General features: G+C 46.8%; 1 protein-coding gene across 2 annotated transcripts; it reads left to right on the top strand.

Moving 5' to 3' along the window:
• The first annotated feature begins 2,515 nt into the window (after positions 1-2,515).
• On the top strand, positions 2,516-22,309 carry LOC126037331 (electroneutral sodium bicarbonate exchanger 1-like). Of its 2 annotated transcripts, none has more exons than XM_049797642.1 (11): positions 2,516-2,667; positions 16,045-16,206; positions 16,935-17,048; positions 17,387-17,548; positions 18,161-18,412; positions 19,231-19,299; positions 19,848-20,021; positions 20,121-20,258; positions 20,734-20,834; positions 21,356-21,460; positions 21,731-22,309. In XM_049797642.1, exons 1-10 carry the CDS (start codon positions 2,635-2,637, stop codon positions 21,441-21,443), a joined length of 1,293 nt encoding a protein of 430 aa, XP_049653599.1. In that variant the 5' UTR covers positions 2,516-2,634; the 3' UTR covers positions 21,444-21,460; positions 21,731-22,309. The 2 variants fall into 2 exon arrangements, with proteins under 2 accessions (XP_049653599.1, XP_049653598.1); XM_049797641.1 differs by lacking the exon at positions 2,516-2,667 and adding an exon at positions 6,048-6,144.
• Positions 22,310-22,578: the final 269 nt, after the last annotated feature.

Here is a 22,578-nt window from a genome sequence, read left to right as displayed (position 1 = left end):
GCTGATCATTCTTACACAATTCTCTAAGTTGTTTAGAAGCTTTGATTGGCTGCTGCACGCAAGCATGTGGTGTCCACGCGCACAAGCGTAAGCGGTGATTGGTTACATCGATACTGTCCACGCGTAGAAACATAAGATACAGTTAGTTATACTCGCTCTGTACACGTGCATACACACAGGATATAATTGGCTATGTTAGAGCATGCAAAACTTGCCTTAGTCCAACTGGTCGAGATAAGCCCCTGAATTGAGGTCGGTTGTGCCAAGTTCCCTTTATCGTGGAATGTGCACCTGTGTTTTTCTAATTGGGATCTTTCTTCTTCTATCTTCTTGTTTGTTCTGTTCAGAGCCTTCAAAGGTGTCTGGAACTCTCTTGCGACCGTGAGCTACTTTCAGGGCCAGTAACTAAGTTCCATATAATTGAACCCTACAGTGGGCAGGGGGGTGTGTGTGTTGGGTTTTTTTGTTGTTTTTTTGTTTGTTTTTTGGTTGTGTGTTGGTTTTTTTTTGTTGTTGTTTTTAAAATGACAGGCTGTAGCTGCATTCCAGATGGTCTTTGTAGATGGAATCAAGACCTTTGGAGTTGTGAAGCTCTTGCTCTGCATCCAGGTGACTCATTCAATATGTTTGGGGTTTTTTTTTTTCAGATGTGGAGGGACAGGATGTGTCCCACAGAGCGATGGGGGAAGGCAGCAGAGCACTGTAAGGAGTTGAGTCCGTGAGTGGACTCTGAAGGAAGATGCATCCGGTGGCTCTATGAGACTGCTTTGCTTTGCTGTGTTTTGCAGTTTTCTTGCATTGTATTGGTCTGTATTTGCCTTTGCCCTGTGGTGTTTTGTTGTGTATTTGTATTGACTGTCATGTGAGACTGTCTCGCATTGCCTGGCCCTGCATTGTGTTTTGTATTGCAGTGCTCTGTACTTGTATGGGTTGCCACCTGAGACTGCCTTGCCTTCTATGGTTCTGTATTGGTTTTGTATTGTTTTGGTCTGTACTTGTATTGACTGTCACGTGAGAGTCTCTTGCATTGGCCCTGTTCTGTTTTGTCTGGTATGGCAAGGCTCTGAGTTGTTTTGCCTTGACTGAGGTAAGAGTACTGCCTTGTATGGCATTACATTTGCATGTGAATTACATGGCTCTATGTTTGTGTGTGTCTTGTATGGCATTGTAGAGGCAGCGTAGAAGGTTTAATGACTTCGGGCTCTTTGCATGCAGAGTTGAGGGGATCGCAATTGGACTGTGAACTAGCATTGAGTAAGGCAGGAACTGGGCAATGGTGTTCATCTTGTTTATGCAGATGCTTTGTGGCAAGTCTCTAGAAATGGTCAAGGCCTTGAGGTCTAAGTAGCAGCGTGATGGGTCTTGGAGCGATCGGTAACTTTGGGACAGCTCTGTGTTTGTGATGCTCTGGTTTTTTCAAGTGTCATGGAGGACACTGGCTGTGAGGATGTGTTATTTTTGGAATAGGTGGGAAGCAGGGTAGGGGAGTGGTGGAGGACTTCTCTCTCGAGGATGAAGTGTCTGTTGACAAGCTTTGTGTGTTGTTTTTGCAGGTGATGACAGGGCACGAGAGGTGCTTGAAAGAACCTTGCGTTTAGGTGACATGGCGCTACGGAGGTTGGACTGTGACACGTGGCACTGTGAAAGCTAATTATCGGGTTGAAAATGCACGGATGGTGGAGATGATGGTGCGTGTTGAAATGTTGGTGTAACGGAAGGGCAGTTTGTGGGGAGGTTGGTTGGAAGGAGGTTGGGCTGGAGCCTGGGTTTTTGCAGGTAGGGTGCTTTTTTGAGGCCCCTGCTGCTGCAGACGGGGTGACGGCCTCTTGAGGCCTGTGGACGGTATGATGGATGAGTTGAGAGTGAGGGCTGGCGTGCATGTGATCTGAACGAGTGGTGTGTTGTGAATGTCTCTAACCTTGTAGGGTTCTGTGGTTAAGCCTTTTTGGTTTTTTTTTCCTTTCAGGTTGGATGTAGAGTTGAGATGTTTTTCAGGGAATTAGGAAAAAAACCCCAAACTTAGAATAAAAAACCCCAGCTGGGATATGGGTTGGTTTTTGGTGTGTCCTCCCCTGCCCCATTTATTTTTTCTTTTCCCTGGTCCCAGCTGCTCCATGAGGCAATGTTGATCGCCAATGTTTGGACTGGGGTCTGCCTCAGGCCTGGGTTTTCAAAGGCAGGGCGATTTTTTTTGTTTGTGGTTTGTTTTTTTTTTTTTTTTTTCCAAGGCTCCCGGGAACGGTGTTCCTGTGGAGCGCTCCCCTGGAACCTGGTAATTGCCAGTCAGCACAGAGAGATATGTTGTTTGGTGGATGGTCTTTGGAAGACAGTTGAGGATTTTGTGGGGGGAGTTGGACTAGATGGCCAGCATGGAGTAGGCCAGGGTTGTGAAGTGCGTGAGTGTAACTGTATTTGTCTGTGGTGGGTTTGTAAAATATTTGGTTGCTCTTTGTAGCTTGTGATGTAATGATATTTTTCAATTTCTGGTTTTGTGTCGAGGTGTGGAAGTGGACGGTCTGTCAAGATGATTGGAGGTCACTCGTTTGGTGCCCGGGAACAGGGATCATGGCGGTAATGTCACCTCAGGGAGTAAAACTTCTGGATGTGCAGCGATGTATGTAATGGGAGCGAGGAATGTGGAAAAGACCACTCCGTAGAGCATTGCAGGTACTAAATAGTGGCATTTCTTCTTCAGGTAATGCTAAATTTTTGGAGTTTACATGTATTTGTAAAAATAGTGATTAAAAGAGGACTAAATCTAATAGTGTCAAATATTTGACGAGTGAGGCCATAAGTCTTTTCTATATATTGTAGAAAAAGTACATTGTAGAATTGGATTGAAATACTGACATAGCTGAATCTATGTGGAATGAGTAATGGACCAAATGAAGCACTAAAAATAAAATGTAAAAAAGACAGGTAATTATGTGTCCTTGTGGGAATTACAGTACTAATGGCAATCACAAAGGGAAGCGTAGAGGGAAACATGGGCGTTTAGTGCCCATAGGTAAACTTAGCTGTTGAAGTAAGTGAAAGTGTCTGTTGGAATTAGGCATCCAAGGGCGAGTTGTAGATACCTTGAGGTAAATGTAGCTGCTGCTGGGTTAATGGAAAGGGGGTGCATTCCTTCCTCTAGTGATTGCAGAACTTTGAAATTGGAGCTGTAGGTAGAGAACCGTGAAATGGGCTCGGGCGTGGTGCGGCGCCGAAATGGGCTCGGGCGCATGTGTTACTTTTCTTAAAGGGGCTGAGGTACTGTGTAACTCTGAAATGGGCTTGATGAGTGGATAACATGTGTGTAATATGTGAGGGTTTTTTTTATTCTGTTGTCCTTCTCTTTCCCTGACCCTTTGTGGTGCTCTCTACTCTTTTCATTCATGTCTTCTCTCTCTCTCCAACCTCCTGTGCTTTTCATAGTCTCTCTCTATCTCTTGTCATTATTATCATCTGATGCTCTGTGTTACTTTCTGTCCCATCGTATCATGTTGTATGTTTCTCCTGCTTTTTTCTTCATCTGTCCAGATCCCTGTCCCTTGTTTCTTCTATTGCTGTCCCTCTGCCTTGCTTCCTCTTGCCATCTTTTCTGTATTTCTCTCTGTTCCCTTCCCTCTTCCATCCTTTCTAACTGTATCCCCCTCTCCAGCTAGCTGTCCCTTCTCTTTTCTCTCTTCCTCCATGTCTCTCTCGCAGCCTATCAATGACAGTTGTTTTTTCCTCCAGTGCTGTCCTGCTCTGTCCCTTGTTTCTCACTCTCATTCTGTCATGCTCCCTGTGTCTTTTTGGAACTCCTCCATCTCTGTCCTGTAGCCTATCACTATTTTTTTCTTCTGCCATCCCTTTGTCCTTCTTCCAGTCTTTGTGTCTCTCTCCCTTTGTTCTCCCTCCCTTCTTTTTTTTCCTTTCTTGCTACATCTCTGTTCTGTACCACAAAAGCACGGAGGGTGTTTAGTAACAGAGAAGAAGGATATAGGCAAGGACAAAGGAAATTAATGGCTGTTATTCGGGAAGAAAGGGGAAGAGGGCCTAGACGAGACTTGCCCCGACTGGGCAAGGATCAATGCGCTTTGTGTAAGAAATTCAGTCATTGGTAGAGGGAATGCCCAGGGAACAAGGAGCATCAGAGGGCTCAAACAGGAAGAACAGTAGCCTCTGTGAAGGGAGACTGACGAGAACCTGGGGAATCTACCCTAGCGGATCCACTGGTTATAATTAAGCTAGGGAAAACAGAACAAGAGGTAGAATTTTTGGTAGATACAGGAGCAACATACTCGGTTTTGAATCAGGCTTTGATGCCCCGGGGAATGATTATGTCACGGTGAAAGGAGCGACTGGCCAAAGTGAAAAGGCATAGTTTTGTAAACCTTTAGAATATAAATTAGGAAAACAGTGGGGCATTCATAAATTTTTATATATGCCGAACTCCCCAAAGGCCCTTTTGGGAAGGGACTTGTTGGAACCATTGGGAGCAAAAATTGTATTCAAGAAGGGAGAAATTACTCTGGAGGTAAAAGATCAGCAAAATATTCAAATATTGAGCCTAACCTTAACCAGTCTCCCCCTAGAAGGAATCATTAATGAGGACATCTTAAAGCAAGTGTACCCGGGGGTATGGGCTCCCGATGCACCTGGAAGAGCGAAAAGTGCTCCACCTGTTGAAGTTAGGATCAAGGAAGGCCAAAAGCTGGTAAGAATTAAACAATATCCCCTAAAGAAGAAAGACAGAGAAGGAATCCGGCCGGTGATAGAAAATTTTTGCAGTTGGGACTATTAAAAGAGTGTGAGTCTGAATTCAATCCCCCTATATTACCTGTTCGGAAGCCCGATGGGTCATATTGGGTGGTCCAAGACTTATGGGCGGTGAATAAGATAACTGAAGATCTTTACCCGGTAGCGGCGAACCCATAGACCCTGTTAACCGTACTAACACCTGAATTGACTTGGTTTAGTGTTTTAGATTTGAAGGATGCTTTCGTTTGCCTCCCTCTCCATGAAGCCAGGCAAAACTTACTCACATTTGAATGGGAAAAGCCCAAGAGCGGTCGAAAGACCCAGCTCACTTGGACGGCCTTGCCACAAGGATTTAAGAATAGGCCTACCGTTTTTGGCAATCGGTTTGCGAAAGACTTGGAATCCTGGGAAACCCCGTCTGAGGAGGGGAAGCTGTTGCAGTATGTGGATGATATCCCGATCGCCACCAAAACAGAGAAAGATTGTACGACGTGGGCGGCGAGTCTGTTGAATTTCCTGGGACTTCAGGGGTACCGGGTATCCAAGAAAAAGGCACAGGTAATGCAAGGCAAAGTGAATTATTTGGGCTATGAAATTAGTGCGGGACAAAGACCTTTGGGACAGGCCTGTAAAGAGGCAATACGTCAAACTGGGAGACCTCAGACAGTAGAAGAGTTATGGACTTTTCTGGGAATGACAGGGTGGTGCCGATTGTGGATCTATAATTACGGATTGCTTGTTAAACCACTGTATGCGTTGACAGCCACTAAGCAGAAACACCTTGAGTGGAATAAGGAGACCGAACGAGCCTTTGAGCTACCGAAAAAGGCTTTGATGTCGGCCCTGGCCTTAGGACTCCCAGATGCGAGTAAGCTGTTTCTTCTTTACTCCCATGAGAAGCAGGGCATTGCTCTGGGAATATTAGCACAAAACCTGGGCCCGTATCTATGGGCAGTTGCCTACCTCTCTAAGCAGTTAGACACGACTGCAAAAGGTTGGCCTGGATGCCTGCGGGCGGTTGCGGCTGTGATACTAAATACACAGGAAGCCCGAAAGTTTACTCTGGGCCAGAAGATGACTGTTCTGGTGTCTCACGCAGTATCAGCAGTACCGGAAGCAAAAGGCGGACACTGGCTCTCTCCACAAAGATTCCTGAGATATCAAGCTATATTGGTAGCGCGGGATGACGTGGAGATTGTAGTCGCTAACATTGTCAACCCAGCTTCTTTTCTCAGCAGGAACACAGGAGAACCGGTACATCGTGACCGTTTGGAAACCATCGAAGCAACGTACGCCAGTTGCCCAGACGTGAAAGACGGCCCCATGGAAAACGGGGAAACTCGCTTCACAGACGGAAGCAGTTACATCCTAAACAGTAATCGACACGCGGGATACGCCGTCACTGCCAGCCAAGAGGTAATAGAATCGGGGGCTTTGCCCAGGAACACCTCCGCACAGAAGGCAGAAATAATTGCTCTAACCCGCGCCCTGGAATTGGCCCAGGGCAAAGTTGTGAACATTTATACAGACTCAAAATATGCCTTTGGAGTTGTACACGCACGTGGAGCAATTTGGAAGGAGAGAGGACTAGTGAGTTCTCAAGGGAAAAATATCAAACACGCAGAAGAAATTCTGAAGTTACTGGAAGCTGTCCAGCTCCCTAAGAAAGTAGCAATTATGCATATTAAGGCACACCAGAAAGCGAGCTCAGATTTGGAAAAAGGGAACGAGCTGGCGGACAGAGAGGCAAAACAAGTGGCCAAAACACAGGTAAAAACAGAAGGGGCCTTAATTCCTGATAGGTGGATTTCCCTAGAAGGTAAGCCAGAATACACTAAGGAAGATCAAAAGCTCATTACAGGTTTAGAAGGGTCATATAATGAAGAGGGGTGGGCTCATACCCCACAGGGAAAGCTAATCGTTCCCTCTTGCTTATTATGGCATTTGATAGGGGAGGAACATAGGAAAAGACATTGGGGAACAGAAGCCCTGTATAATCATCTGATAGGAGAAATTGTGGCTAGGAATTTATACGCCACGGTGAGGCAGTGTGATCGCACAACAGTGTGATCTTTGCCTCCAGACTAATCCTAAGAGCACCCCCAAGCTGGAAATGGGCCAGACTGGAAAAGGCAATGGGCCTGGACAACAATGGCAAATTGCTAATGTTTATTCATTACTAAAACACACCCACTTGTGATTTGCAGCTATGCGTGTTCCGTAGCTTTCTCGTGGGAACTTCTTCAAAAGTTACTTATGAAGTTATGCCAAGGTCACACTGTCCCTGTTTTTCTCCTGATATCAGCAAAGCCAGCTATTTTCGGCCAAGGCCTAGTCTTGCTGCTCAAACTGACATTCTTTCACACAGAACTCTGCTCGCACAGCTTTTCTATAGACCCACGTCCTTTTTCATGAAGCCAATTCCCAACAATTCCCCCTTTTTCTTTTTGTGCGAGTAGAGCTTGGTGTGTCAGCTTTGAGACTCCTTTTATCATGCACCCATACGGAATTCTAACTATTACACAGATTAATATCAATATACCCAACCATCATAAGGCTTCCTTAATCAATGACATTACCCATAGTGTTATCCCGCCGAATATTGATTGTAACACTCCATCAAACCAACTAGTTTCTTGCTGGATCTTTGTGTATGTTTCTTCAGCCAATCTATTTGTTTGTATATAGATTGAGGTAAAATTTTAACACCTGCTGTATTGCCCTTTGCAAAGATCTGTGAACACAATTAATTAAACACAGTAAAAACAACATTATACCTAATAAAATACATAAGCACACAAAAAGAGGTTTGATTAATAGCTTTAGCTAGTGACACCCAAACATTCTTACTGTCCCATGGTGTTAACCGATGTGGATCAATCACCGGTGTCACTGTCATGCTGCTTACTACAGTCAGTGTGTTCCATATCAATCTCAGCATAAGGTTTCAAATTTATGGGTAAATCAGGAACGTATCTGCCAGACATGGAGGATGTGATGGGGTTTTTTTGTTGTGGTTTTTTTGTTGTTTTTTTTTTTTTGTTTTTTTTTTTTGTCCAATTGCTGCCAAGGCTTACCATCCCGGTGCACTTAGTTGTCTTGTAGAAGTTAAGGTACCGCTGCCCCACAATAAATCCAGCAGCGGCTGTAAGTCTGTATTTGTAATACCACAACAAGGTTGAATCCACTGTAGGTCTCCGTTTAAATCTTTCTCCCTCTTTTTGTTTTTGAGCAATCCAGGCTTGCTTAATAACTTGGGATGCCATTTTCCTTAACAAGGTAAAACTATTACAATAGCTAAAATCACAGTAACTACAATAATGCCCATAATTCTTTGAGCCAACCCGTTACCCCTAATGACCCAGACCATGAGGAAAATGAACCATCTATACATTCTTGTGCCATCTTGCTCCACGAACTCAGCCCAGCAATCGGTAGGTGCCAGCTTTCCGTGGGCGTCCCCACAGAGGCAACGATGGCCTCACTGTACACCAGCCCGATGCTCTTCGGAAAATCCCAGTATTTATACATTTGCAGAGGAACGGGTTTTAGCACACGTGGCCAGCGGGTGCCAAAAGTCCGCCTCGGTTGCAATCTATGACGCATGCGCTCGCTGGCCAGGCGCGCTGCACAAGTCATAGCCATCTTGTCTATTGGTTCATGGGCTTTACGATACAGTTGCGATGCACAGAGAATCTTGACCTGTTATGTTAGCCAAGGTGACCTATACATTAGTTTTTGGCTGAGGTAGTATTCATATTGCCACATCATCTATGATGCTCCAGATGATGATGGTCATGCAAATCGAACAGGAGTCCATCGTGGGCCTGTATCTGTGGAAACACAATCAACCTCGTTCCCAGGTTATTAATGGAAATAGACCTTACCCCTAATTTTGGCTTTAACTAACTTTTACCCCACACTGTCTTCCCGTAATCACACTATGTTTAATCAAATTATGCTTTACACACTTTTTACCTAAAGCAGGTTCTATATACAATAAGGCACGCTGTTCTGAAAACCTCTCTGAAGGACTCCGTGTCCACTAGTAATACTCTATTAGTTAGAATCTGTCAGATCAGTGGCTCCAGCACCCGCCGGTGCCGTGCCAGTCGCCATTGGAACAATTCCGGGTCCAGCATCAGTGCGAAGCCATGGCTTGTCCCACTTAGCCAGGATCTCCCAGTAAGTTTTACTTCTGCTGATCTGCACCATTTCCTGGATTCTGGGTCCTTATACATTACCATGATTCCTGTACTTTGTTGCGTCCTTTCTGCCTGTAAAAGAACATGATGCACTACCATTGGTGGGTCTTTGTGATCACCTGTCAATCTAAGATAATTTAGCACAAATAAGGCTTTGGCCAATCGTTCCTCTGGGAGTAAGCCCTGGGTTCCCCCCTTTTGTTTTTGCAGCATGTTCTTTTAGGGTTTGGTTGGCCCATTCGACAATAGCCTGTCCTGTGGGAAGATGTGGAATACCGGTACCGTGGTGAATTCCCCACAAATTACAAAATCGAGCAAATCGTGTAGAACCATAGGCTGGGCCGTTGTCCATCTTAATTTCTTGAGGCACACCCAGTACTGCAAAAGAAGCGTGAAGATGTCATTCAATATGTAAGGCCTTTTCTCCAGTTCGTGCCGTGGCCCACATGGCAGCAGGATAGGTATCAATACACACATGCACAGAACGCTTTGCACCAAACCACATGACATGGGTGAAATCCATTTGCCACAACTGCAATGGCAAAAGACCTCGTCGGTTAACCCCACAGCCCAAGCCGAGCCCTTCCTTTTGACAATCAGGGCATGCTTTAACGATACCTTGGGCATCAGTAAGTGGTAAGTCAAATTGCTTTGCTAACATCCTAGCGGGTTGGTGCAAGAACGCATGCGATTGCCGTGCTTTGTTGAAAACGATTCCCTGGAGGAGGCTCCCGTGGCGCTGCAACCAATTGGTCAGCTCTGTCATTTCCCGTTTCTCATCTGCACAGTGTTCTCATACCCAAGAGTTCTACCAGAGGGGTCATATTGCCATTAGTGATACCGCAAAGATTCCGCACCCACTGGATATCTCCCACAAGCTTCTGGACATCATGTAACATTGAAATTTCTCATGTTATTTGAACCTTCTGAGGTTTAACATTGCTAGCATTTATGTGCCACCCCAAATACTTCCAAGGTGCTGCCTTTTGCACCTTTTCAGGAGTGATTATTACTCCGCGATGGCTTAAGATGTCCTGCAATTGAGTTAAAATCTCATCCTGTGGCAAGTTACTGAGGTAACTGCTTTCTTACAGGCTCTGATGCCCAGGCCACATACACCTGACGCATCGTGGGGGAATTGCGCATTCATTGCGGTAACACGACCCAATGGTATCTCTTATAGGGTTCTGCCTTGTTAATCGATGGTACCGAAAAGGCGAACCGTTCAGCGCCATCTGGGTGCAATCTTTTAGATTTATAATTAACAAATCCCATTCTTCTGGAAGCATAACTGGAGATGGCAAACCTGGCTGCAGGGCTCCCATACTGTGCATCACCACATTCACAGCTCTGAGATCATGTAACAGTCTCCGCTTCCCACTTTTCTTGGGAATGGTAAATATTGATGTATTCCATGGACTAGTAGAAGGAACAACTTGTCCCGCTCTCAACTGGTCCTCAACTAACCCTTGTATTTTTAGTAGCCTTTCAGAATTTAGCAGCTACTGATCAATCCAAACAGGTTCATCTGTTTTCCAGTTAATTTTCAGAATCGGCTACCCCTCAGTGACCGCTCCTAAAAAGGATGCGTCACTAACATTGCCTTCATTTGGCTCAATAAATCATGGCCTACGAGGCCAAACAATTCAGTTGGGGTAGTCATGACATACGGACACGTCGTAATGTGTTCACCATCGGGGAACACAAATGTAATTGGTAGCTGGCTTACTAAGGTGGCTTGTGTGCCCCCTATCCCTGCAATACCAAAGTTTGGATTGATCGATGGCCATGATGGAGGCCAAATGCATTGTGAAATAGTCATAACATCAGCACCTGTATTGATTGTCATCGGTTTCTTGACAACAACTCCATCGGGCCCTTCCAATTGCACTACCTTTTCTGGTTTACCTCTTGTTGTGTCCATGGCAAAGTATACCTGCGGTTTCCCTGGGGAGCCGAATCCACCATCTCCACGTTGTACTTCACCTGGGTTCGGAACACACGACCTGAATGGAACTAATTGTGCTATTCTGGTACCTTTAGGAATAGAAACAGGAGGGATTAAAACATGAATCATAATTTTCACAGTCCCACAATAATCTGCATCAATAAGCCCTGGGAGCACCAGAATTCCTTCTAGAGCTGTTGAAGATTGCCCCATTAAAAATGCACTAAGTCCAAACCCCAATGGTCCGTTTATGTTGACTGCGGTTTCCACATCCACTCTGGAGCTTCCTGCGGTGGCGGATCTGGTGGTTGCGAGGCTGCCTGAGGGCTGGCAGCTCAAGCCCCTTGCATTCGTGTCGTCGCGCGAGGGGCCTTCGCAGTTGGTGTAAAGTTTCCCTTCTTCCTGTATTCTTGGTGGTATGGTTATCTTTCTTACACTTGTTGCAGCACTTACTGTTAACAGTACCTGTACATTTGCTCCTAATGTGTCCACGTTTGCCACAGTTAGAACACTTGACCAAGGGTGTCTTACTGGCCTTGTGTTTCTTTGTAGCTCCTTGGAGAGCTGTGGCAGCATAGGCTACTTTCTGTGAGTCCACTGATCGATCCGTGTATTCTATCATATCAACGATGTCTGCATTTTTCGGCAAATTACACAATGCTTTGCGTGTCTTTTCAGTAGCATTTTCAAAAGCGAGTATTTTGAACATGTTTTCTTTCATGCCCTCGTTCATGTCAGGGTGGTCATAAATTGTATTCTCCTGTTTCACCTGGGTAAAAGCATGGCTGTACATATTGTCTGGTACGGTAAGAAAAGCTTGATACGCCAAGATCTGTGATAGATGATGAACCTCAGTGACACATTGTAACTGAGCGTTCCCTGATGCGAAGGGTCCAGCACCCATCGGCATCTGCATGGTTACTCCCCATAGGGGATCTGTTTGTTGTCGTGATGTTGCTTGTTCCCTATCACAGAGCTTCTCCCACTGCCAGAAAAACACTAACATTCGGGCGGGTGTCAAAATCAACTGTGCTAGCTGTTTAATATCTTGAGGTATCAGCGTATCAGCAGAAAAAATGAATTGCAGTATTTGGTGAGTTAACGCAGATTTGATTCCGTACTGACTCACAGCATTCCTTAATTTCTCAATGACCTTCCAGTCAAACACCTCCCATTTTTTCTGTCCATTTGATGCAATAACTGGGAATGCTTAGAGCATAGTCCCTTCTATAATGGCATCTGTTATTACACCCCTCCAATGTCTCTGCCTTTCTTCTGCAGCGGCTATTACAGGCGGCTCCACGTCTGTCACGGGTGCGGTTGGTTTCCCCGTCTCTTTTCCCCATTTCCTTTAACAATTCTAACATTGTCTCTTTTTGTTCTATTATTAGAGTAGCCAAGTCCTTGTTTGCATTATTTGAATCAGGGTGTATGCTAGGTATAATTTGTTCATGTTGAACGGTGGTATCTGAGGGCTGGTTTTTCGTAGGCAGATTTTTACTCACTCCCTGATTCTGTAGGGTTTCCTTTAATCGTACGGTTAGGGAGGCTTGGGAACTGTCGGATGGCTGATTAATATCGGCAGTCCCAGGGAGTGGAGCAGAAGTCAAGGGCACGAGAGTAGGCGAACAAGCTCCAAAAAGTCTCTCTCGCTGCATTATGTTTTTCTCCCCGCTTTTCCCTTTCGCTTGCGGTTGGAGAGAGAGAGCAGCAAAAGCAGACGCAGACGCTTTACGATCTGCTTTCATTTCTTACAGAGTTGTCTTAATCAATTTCCATAAAGTTACAAGATCTTTAACTTCTTTAGACCCGTCACTAATTTCATCCCATAGGGAGGTTCCGATAGCATTCCAGGTACTAAGCTCAAAAGCTGTACCCACACTAATTGAAAGGTTTCTGTCCTTGCTTCATTAGTTTTTTAGCTGATTTATCATCATCAGTTACCATATCCCATAATACGTCTCCTAATCTACGCCATTCACTCTCCTTAAATAATAAATCTGGATTCTTAAAGCATCCCTTAACGCGACCAACCCCGAAATTTGCTTAATGCAGTTTACTCCCCGCTTTTCTAAAAAGCACTGTAATAATTTTAGGGCTACCTCTTGATCCATTGCCGGCCGGCTTCTTGATACTCCTGGGTGCTACCTTGATTAAGGGACCTCGGTTAAAAAGTCTTTGCAGCCTTTTTCCAGTAGCCCTCACTGACGGCGAACCCCTTTTGGATGGTCCAGGCACGAGAGTTAACACACCAACCAAGACGATCAGCGTTCGGTTAATCTTTTGCCCCCCGGTCGCTGCTACCGGTGCTTCTCAGTGTCCGTCGCTCCAATTATTCCCCTTTCTTCGGTCCCCGTTCGGGCACCATTTGTTGGAGCGGCGGAGGAATGCACATAAGTCGACCCAATATGAGTGATAGAAGTGATTCAACTTTATTTGCACGGATAGCTCATATTTATACAGTTTGCGATAATTATGCCTACTAGTCCTAATATGATTGGTACATTGCTAATGTTTATTCATTACTAAAACACACCCACTTGTGGTTGGCAGCTACGCGTGTTCAGTAACTTTCTCATGAGAACTTCTTCAAAAGTTACTTGTGAAGTTATGCCAAGGTCACACCGTCCCTGTCTTTCTCCTGATAACAGCGAGACCAGCTGTTGTTTTTCTCCCAATATCAGTGAAGCCAGCTATTTTCAGCCAAGGCCTAGTCTTGTTGCTCAAACTGACATTCTTTCACACAGAACTCTGCTCGCACAACTTTTCCACAGGCCCGTGTCCTTTTTCAGCAAGCCACTTCCCAACAAAAGGTATTCCTAGAAAAAGTTTCCCATTTATAAAGCAGGAGTTTGTTGGGGCTGAATTACAGTTCCTTTGTAACTGAATTGGGTCAATATTCCGAAAAAGGGGAATATGTTTATTTTTGAAACAGGTCAATACTGCATGTGTTGTGCTGGCAAGGAGGAGGCTTCTTAAATGTAGAACTTGTTAAATTTAAAAGCACACCTCCACTCTCCATAGTATTGCTTCTATGTTAATTCAGGGTTAAGATATTCGTTCACTTCAGTTTCTGTGAATCTGTTAGGGCAGCGTGCTCTAAGGTGATGGGAGGGAGCAGGGGGAAGAAGGGGAGGAGGAAAAGCAAAATATCTGGAACCTGCTCTTCCATGACTCCTGCAAACTGTAATGTTATTTTTTTTTCCCAAGCCTGAAAACTGTACTTGGCAGTGGGATTGTGGCTATCTTGTTAATATTCTTCCTTCCTTTCTTGTTTTGGCCTCTCCAGGAAGCGATTCGAGTAATCCTTGGAAATCTTGATGATTTACATGCATTTTCTACAGACCACTATCTTTCTGTGTACCCTTTCTTTCCTACTTGTAAAAGAAAAGGTCCAATGACTTGTATCTGTTGGGCATTGCTTAATTTGACATTCCTGCCTAGTAGTGCGCAGATCTTTAGCTGGAGTACGACTCCTCTGAGCTTCGCAGTTTTACATTAGCTGAAGATCCTCCTCAGTTGTTGCCTTCACCAGAGAACTGATGTATGTAAAAAGAATGTTTTGCAGTGTTTTCAGATGGCCACCCCTGCGTTCCAAATCTGATTTAGCCAGAGAAAACGAACGTGCATATATAAAGTCCCAGGAAGCCCACGTAATGCGATTGCAAGGAAAGCTAGTGCGTTGTTTCAAAAGGTTAATAAAATGTAAAGCGCAGCAGCGTTGGCCCTCTAGTAGAGAAGACCGCAGTAGTTTTCTTGTAAGGTACATTAGGATTAAGTATTGTAGTTGCTGTAGTGTAAAGGGTTACGGAGAAGTTACTCTCCTGAGGCTGTTGTTGCAGAGAAAAGTAAGTTAGTGGAAGGAGAAGCCTTTTCAGTCCTAAGGTGCGTCAGTTTGTGAATCGGATCAGGCCCTTCGGCATCATCTCCTCCCGTGATTCCGAGTGCCCAGGAGTAATGAACACCCGCGTGTTTCCGCCTCCAAGGCATCCCCTTCCAGTCTCGGCAGACTGCGTTATTGCCACCCCTGGTCCTAGCAGGCAAGAACGAGATCATCCTCTTTCTCTGTCAGAAGCTGGTAGGTATGAGAGCAACTTACTCCTGTTGCTGCCAGGAAGAGAAAGTAGCCCAGAGCATCGTCAGACAGGAGGCACCCAAACAAAGGAAGCCTCGTTGTTGGTTTGCTTCGCTAAAGCGCAGCCAGTTTTGCCTGCGTGCTTGAGGAGGGTTTGATTCACGAGCTTGTATTTCTGGAACTGGGAAGTCCATCCACCTGCTCAGGCAGCACCGGGCCCTGCGGAGAACTGCAAGCTCAGAGGCCTGGCGTGATGAGTTGTCCTGCAGTCTGTGTGTCGGGCTCCTCGCTGTAGCATACCTCTTAGTTAATCGCCAGCTGTGGGAGTCCTTGAAGCCAAACTCAAACGAACAATTTCATCCTTTAAAGGAACTGACTGTGTCATCTAGGCAAATCTTGGGCTTCATCTCTGGTCCTCAGGATGCAAATGGAGTAAAAGTATTCATGTTATCTGTTTCTTCCTGAGGTCAGAGGCACGTAAGAAGGCTGCTGCCTGGCGTCACCCATTCGTGCATGCATGAGCTCCTAGGTGTGCGAACTGCACCCCCAGGAAGGAACGTCTGTAACTGTGGCGTTTATCATGTCAATTATCTTTTGTCCTCCCATTTTGAGGAGGACTGTGAAGTGAATGTAATGACGCTAGTCCTGTGAATCCTAGTCCTTTTCAGGTTTAAAAATAATATTTAAAAGAATTACTTTTTAGTTAGGAAAGCTGATGAGGTTTTCTTCACAGGGTTGGGAGAGCCTGGCATGTTGTTTTTTGCGGGAAGATGTCAGGACTGAAGCCAGATGCAGTTAAGGAAACACAGTGCTATGAATGCAAGCAACTGATGGAAGAGTGTCACCTGGATGAGTGTTTCTTGTAATGTGTTACTAGCGTATGGTGTCCCCTCACATCTCATTTCTCCGCTGTGTAGTTCAATGTGTCACTTGTTCAGCTGCTGCTGCTCATTAAATATAAATCTCCATTGGCAGGAGCAGTTACAGGGTCGTGGATCTTGGACCAAGATCCTCAAAACCCCCTAGCTATGCGAGGTTTCCCTGCCGCACGTGCACTGCCTTTGTGTCCTGACGCTCTGTTTCTCCAGAAATGTCAGTATTTGCGTGGGGAGTTTCAAGGACCTGCCTGTGGACGCGACGGCCCCTATACCCCTGATGTATTCTTCTGGTGCTGCATCCTCTTCTTCGCCACCTTTGCCCTGTCAAGCTTCTTGAAGAAGTTTAAAACCAGCCGCTACTTTCCAACCAGAGTAAGTAGAAGGAGGTGGCCAGTGTCCATCTCCGCACTCGTTTCCCAAAATGGCTTTTCTGGAGCACTAAGCAGTATTTGCCCTGCCTTGGTCAAGCTGGGAAACGTTGGCCTTGCAGGCCAAGCTCTCCAAGAGCTTGGATGTCCCACACTCATTTCCATGAGTGCAAAATCATCGTAGCGTTTCCCACCTGCCTCGTGACCTGCCCCAGATTGAAGATTTTTGGGCTTTGATTTTTTTTTATTTTTTTTCTTCTCCTCAGGTAGTAGGAAGTCAGGTTTCCCAAAGTTTTGGGGGTTGGGGTTTTCGGTTTGTTTTTTTTCCCCTACCTTCTGCGCATTATGTGCTCGAGTGGAAAGTAGATTCGAATGAGGAGCTTCCTTTTGAGGACTAAAGGATGCTTCAGTGCCTTGTTGCCATTGTAGCTGTGAGTGTAGCTGTAGTGGCAGACATGTGTTTTCTTATTTTTAATATTATTATTATTATTTTTAGATTTTGACTTAAACCAACCCTTGTTGGCCTAGTTAAGCTTTTTTTTATTGTCTGACCCCAGATCTCACAGGGACAAACACAGCAGCAGTAGCTAAGCAAGGGATCAGGCTGCATGTGCTCAGAGGGGTGGTGGGATTTGGTTAAGCAGCCTTAATGTTGTGGATGTCTGCAACTCTTGCATCTCACCTTAGGGCCCTGTTTGCCATGCCCCTCTCACCTCTGGTTTCTCGCCCCAGGTACGGTCCACAGTGAGCGACTTTGCTGTTTTCCTCACCATCGTCATAATGGTGCTCCTTGACTTTGTGGTTGGGATCCCATCGCCGAAGCTCCAGGTCCCCCATGCGTTCAAGGTAACGGGGTGTTTTGGCACGTGGGGGTGCCACAAGGTGATGCCGGGGCAGGGCAGGGCTGAGTCTGGAGGAGATGCTGGTGGTGTGACCATCTCCTCTTCCACCTCCAAGTGCCTTGCTTCCTCCTGGAAACGAGAAGATGGCCCCAAAACTAGATACCTACAGGGGAAGTATCTAGAGCTGCTTGCAAGGAGGAGACTGGCACTGCTGAAGCCCCCGGGAGAGGGGGACATGAAGCCAGGGCTGGGAGGTGCTCTGACGCAAGGAGGGAGGGGAAAATGAAAGCCAGTGGAGTGCCTGGGCTGGGAGACAATGCTGATGTGTGGGCTTTGTTGCAGCCTACCAGAGACGACCGCAGGTGGTTCATCAACCCCATAGGACCCATCCCTTGGTGGACGGTGTTGGCTGCGCTCGTCCCAGCTCTGCTCTGCACCATCTTGATATTCATGGACCAGCAGATCAGTGCCGTTACTGTGAACAGGAAGGAGCACAAGCTGAAGGTAAGGGCCTGCGAGAGATGACTCCAGCCCCTTCTGGGCTGCAGGTTTGGGGGGAAGCTCTTATTCCCGATGCTTTCTGAAGGCATTGGTTTGGGACAAGGTCAGGCTGCGTGGCAGGATGCTCTCCTGGATTAACGATGATGCAGGGAGCAAGTGACAGGGCAGTTCAGATGAGCAACCTTTTGGAGGAGCAAATTAATCTTGGAGCAATAGAGAACTGCGTTTTTGTTTTAAAATGGCAGCAGCAGCAGGTGTGGGGAATGAATTGTTTTGATGCGCTGCCAGGGATAACTCAGAGTCACACCTTCCTTGCAAGTGGTACAGTTTTCTTTGTGAGTGGAAAAAATGGTTTGGTGCTTTTGGGTTGTGGCTTGTTGTTTTTTGGAGAAGTATTTAATGCACAAGCTCTGCATATCCATTGTGTCTGAACTCCTGCCAGATTTTCATGCCAGGTGCTTGTGCAAAGCCTGCATACACCCTTGCTTGTTTCCATTTCTTGTTTTGAGTTCTGAAGAAGTTGACTTGTGCTCGAGCAGGGTTTGAGTCTGACTTGCGACGTTATCCTTGCTCTTGTGCTATGGGATGCTCTGTTTCTTGTTTTCCTGCCTGCAGAAAGGATGCGGGTACCACCTGGACCTTTTTGTGGTGGCCGTGATGCTCGGGGTGTGCTCTGTGATGGGGCTGCCCTGGTTTGTGGCTGCGACCGTCCTGTCCATCACCCACGTGAATAGCCTCAAAGTAGAGTCTGACTGCTCAGCTCCAGGAGAACAACCCAAGTTTCTGGGGATACGAGAGCAGAGAGTCACTGGCTTGCTGATCTTTGTGCTCATGGGCTGCTCTGTCTTCTTCACTTCCGTGTTAAAGGTGAGAGGAAAATGCAAACCACCCAACAACCGTGAGCTTGTTGGAGGTTACAGAAAAACAGTCCCCTCTCTGCAGGCCTGAGTAGTTAGTTGTGGAGCGGAGGAGAAGGAGGTGGTCCCAACCCTTGGGGCTTGACCAACGGTGGGAACCAGCCTCGGTTAGGTTTTGCAGCCCTTCAGGCCCCCGTTTGGTGTGCTCGAGGCGAGCAAGCAACGCAACTGCTTGAATTTTTGGGTGTCTTTCAGGCCCACCCATGTTTATGGGTTACAGTTGAGCATATTCAGACGAGCACATCTGCTCTGTTTCAAACAGGCAGCCCTTTAGTGGCTGCAATTTGCTCCCCAAATGCCGCGGAGCAGCCGTTCCCAGGAGCTAAACACACTGAGGTCATCCCTGTGGGCTTCCTTGCACGTTCCTCCCACAAAGTAATCTCGTCTCTAGGCTAAAAGGAGGCCTGTGGCCTTTGCCTGTTGCCCCAAGAATAGGCAGAAGTGTTTCTTCTACCGCCAGAGAATGCGGCATAGGGTAGCACGGGTGAAATCGCCTATTTTCCTCCAACCTTTCTGGAAAATAGGATTATTCTGAGGAGAGATAACTCCCAAGTTCAGCCTAAAGCAGAGCCTTAGCTCACTCGTGCGCACAAAATGGCAAAACAATGGTTAATATCTGACCCATCTCTAAGCCTGAATGGAAGCTGGAAAGCTTCAAGCAATTTTAGGCAGTGCCTGTGGAAGAGGGTGGTAATACTGAAAATGCAATACAGAAAAAGAAACGATTGCATTCTTTCTTTTTTTTTTCTTCCCCCCCCCCCCCCCCAGTTTATACCAATGCCTGTGCTTTATGGCGTCTTTCTCTACATGGGTGTGTCGTTGCTCAGAGGAATTCAGGTACGGACTCTTTTACAGCGTGCAGCATGTCAGCTCCCTGGTATTTTGTCTCTGTAGCAGCAGGGAAAAAAGCAGTGGCATGGGAAAAACTTCTCGCAGAGCAAGCAATGAAACTCTTTTGTGTAAGAAAGAGATTGGTGGAGGCACAGGAGGTAGATAGGGCTGGGAGGACCAGGCAAGTTCAGCGCTCTCTGTTGCAGGGTTTAGGGCAGGTCAGTGTTTGGTTACGTGAAAAGCAGGGGAATTTGGTGCAAAGGGAAGGCAGTTTCTACCATACCACTGGTGGAAATCCTCGCGGGGGGATTCAGTGGGCTGAGAAATGCTAATAATGGAATGGCATGGAATAGTTGCCGTTTGGTGGGCAGCTCTCAGGGGCAAGCCGGTTGCTAGATGGAGCGAAGGGAAAATGGGTGCTGCTCCCAGGAGGTATGTGGTGGGATCCAGGAGTTCTGACGGCAAGCGAGATGCTGCAAAGTGCCTCCACGTCTCGAGAGGACCAGAAACTTGCCGCAGTCCCAAGGTGGCAACCTTTCCCTTTTATTTCACAGTTCTTTGATCGTTTGAAGCTGTTTTGGATGCCAGCGAAACACCAGCCGGATTTCATCTACCTGCGGCACGTGCCCTTGCGAAAGGTGCATTTCTTCACGGCGATCCAGCTGATCTGCCTCGTCCTGCTCTGGACCATCAAGGTGTCCCGTGCCGCCATCATCTTTCCCATGATGGTAAGAGCTGCCACCGCTCGGCAGCGGGGTGTTTGCAGCGTTGTTGTGAGAGGTGGCATCGTCTCTGAGCTCACCGCATCTTCCCTCTTATTCATGAAGGTTTTGGCTCTCGTATTTGTCTGGAAAGCGATGGATTTCTGCTTCTCAAAGCGAGAGCTCAGCTTTCTGGATGACCTTATGCCAGAAAGGAAGAAGAAGTTGGACGATGCCAGAAATGAAGCTGGAGAAGAAGAAGAGGTAAGGCTTGCTGTGTCCTCGGGGCTGGACATCTCCGTGTGTCTGTGAGATTGCCTGTTTCTCTTACAGCTTGTCTGGAAATGTTGGGGGAAGATCAGCACTCAATCGAAATAGATCCCAATAGCCTGTAACTTTTGTAACCTTTGTTTCCTCAAGTAGCAGTGAGCTGAACGCTTGAATACAGGTGTAATTTTTAAAACGAGTCGTTTTTCACAAAGGTCATTATCATTATGATGATTATTATTAGATGCTGCTGCGGCTGCTGCTGGCAAGACTTGCTCATAATCATGTTTTGAACACACAGTCCCCCTGCCCCGAAATCTTTGGAGTGAACGGTTTCTCCCCTGCTGCACTAATACCTATAGCTGCCAAGGGGCAGAAGCGGAGGGCAGACTGCTAAGTTTGTGCTGGGCATTCAGCTTATCTCCACTTTGATCAAAGACAGAGAACGTGATTTGTCCCTTTTTTACATCAGGAGTCCAGGAGCGTGATGGAAGCTGCTGCTGCTGCAAGTTCAGTTCAGCTGAACGTGGGGAAGACCAGTGACGTGGATATCCCAAAGCAAAGCAGTGACGGGTAAAGCCCCACCAAGCGCCAGGACCCCCGGCAAGATTAGCTTGATGGTGTTTGGCAGAGTTTTCTCCACTTGCCTCTTTGTGGGGCATCCCACAGAAACCAGCAGGCAGCTTGGTGGGAAAATCGAATTCGGGGGCAGGGCTGCAGGAAGTGATTGCAAGGCTCTGACCGCAAGCAGAGTGGCTGCAGCACTCGCGTTTGACCCCCAAACCTTGCCTCATCAGTGCTTTTACGGTAGCTGGAGATCCTCATACTTAACACATGAGGAGTTGCAGGCGTGATCTGTACCAGCAGTGGCTTAGGAACCCGGACCGGGGCTAAGCCCCAGCAAGAGCCTTTGCACAGAGCTGTTGCTCTGCAGCTCCCCGGCTTGCCTCCCAAAACTCCTCATCCAGCAAAACCTCCCACGCTTATGCAGAGCTTTGATTCTCGGGGCTCCGCTGTTCCTCTTGCTGATGCTAATGCCCTTGGTGGCATCAGTTCCCATAATCACAGATTGCTATGTAAAATATTTATTGCAGGACTGATCCTTCTGAGATTGTTATCCTGGATGAAATGTCACAAACGACCATATGGAAGGCTCTCACTTTGAAGACAGAAACCCTTTGAATCCAGGGAGGAAAAAGGTAAAGGATTGCATGTGATCGTGACCGTGCTCCTCAGCAAGCGACGGCGCACACCTACGCTTTTCCCACGCTTTGGCCGGCAAGGCTGAGCAAACGGCCTGTCCCTGGGAACAGGCAGTGAGGACCGTGGCATGCAAACCAACACCTCTCTGCTGGGGTGGTCCCCCAAACAGGGCTGAATCAGCAGCAGCTGGCAGGTCTTCCACTGATGATGCTCTCCCTCTTTTTCTCTTCCCTTCGCCTTTCCCCACTCCCGCTTTTCACGTTTAGGAATCTTGACTTTGAAGGAGAGGAGTGAGAGCGTGACTCAGGGATGTGCCAACGCAGACAGAGGGAGAAAGCGCTTTGTTTCAGTTGGAGGATTCCCATTAAAGCCATGCAGATGTTTTCAGTTATCCTTGGTGTGCTTCAGGCATTCAGTATCTCTAGACCAGCAAGCTGAGGGGAACGTCACAGTCAAGGGGAGTTTGGTGGTGTTAAGTCTGTGTGCGTACGTGCGTGTGGGGGTGTGGGTTTGTAGTGGTAGAGGGACTGCTATGGCTTTATCATTCAGTGCTCTTCTTTTAATACCTAATTCCTCCTCTTTTTTTTTCTCTTTTTTTCAAATGTAAACTGGGAATGTCCAAAATAATTTTCTGTTATATTTGATGCATTCTCCACTTTCTTCTTGATCACAACCGGGTTTTTGGTCTGGTTTGGGGTCCTGGCTTTAATTCACTCTTATGTCTCTTACTGGTACGAGAGGGATGCCCTCTGTGGCAGGGCAGCATAGAGAGCGTCCAAGCAGTTGGCCTAAGGTGAAAGAAAAGCATTTGCTCCCTGCGCTCCAGTTTTACCTCTCTTGGTTGGTTTGGTTTGGGGTATGTTTTTTTTGCTTTGGCTCTGCCATCAGCCTGGGAGCTGCAAAATGCAGAACTGCCACCTTCTTGTCCCCTGGCTGTAAACTGCATCTAAGGGAGCACTTCAGGTATTTGATTTTGCATACACAGTATGGTCACAGGAGCGGCCAGATGAGACCTGGGGCTCTGTGTCCCTGGGCTGTTCCCTCTGTTGTTTCTCCACTTTCCTTCTGTATTGGATCTGGCTGAGTTGGAGTTCCTTTACCCCACAGCAGCCCT

The sequence above is a fragment of the Accipiter gentilis genome, unplaced genomic scaffold, assembly GCF_929443795.1.
Source record: "Accipiter gentilis unplaced genomic scaffold, bAccGen1.1, whole genome shotgun sequence".
Lineage (NCBI taxonomy): Eukaryota > Metazoa > Chordata > Aves > Accipitriformes > Accipitridae > Astur > Astur gentilis.
Note: the sequence above shows the minus strand (reverse complement) of the source record. Positions and strands in the feature narration are given on the sequence as shown.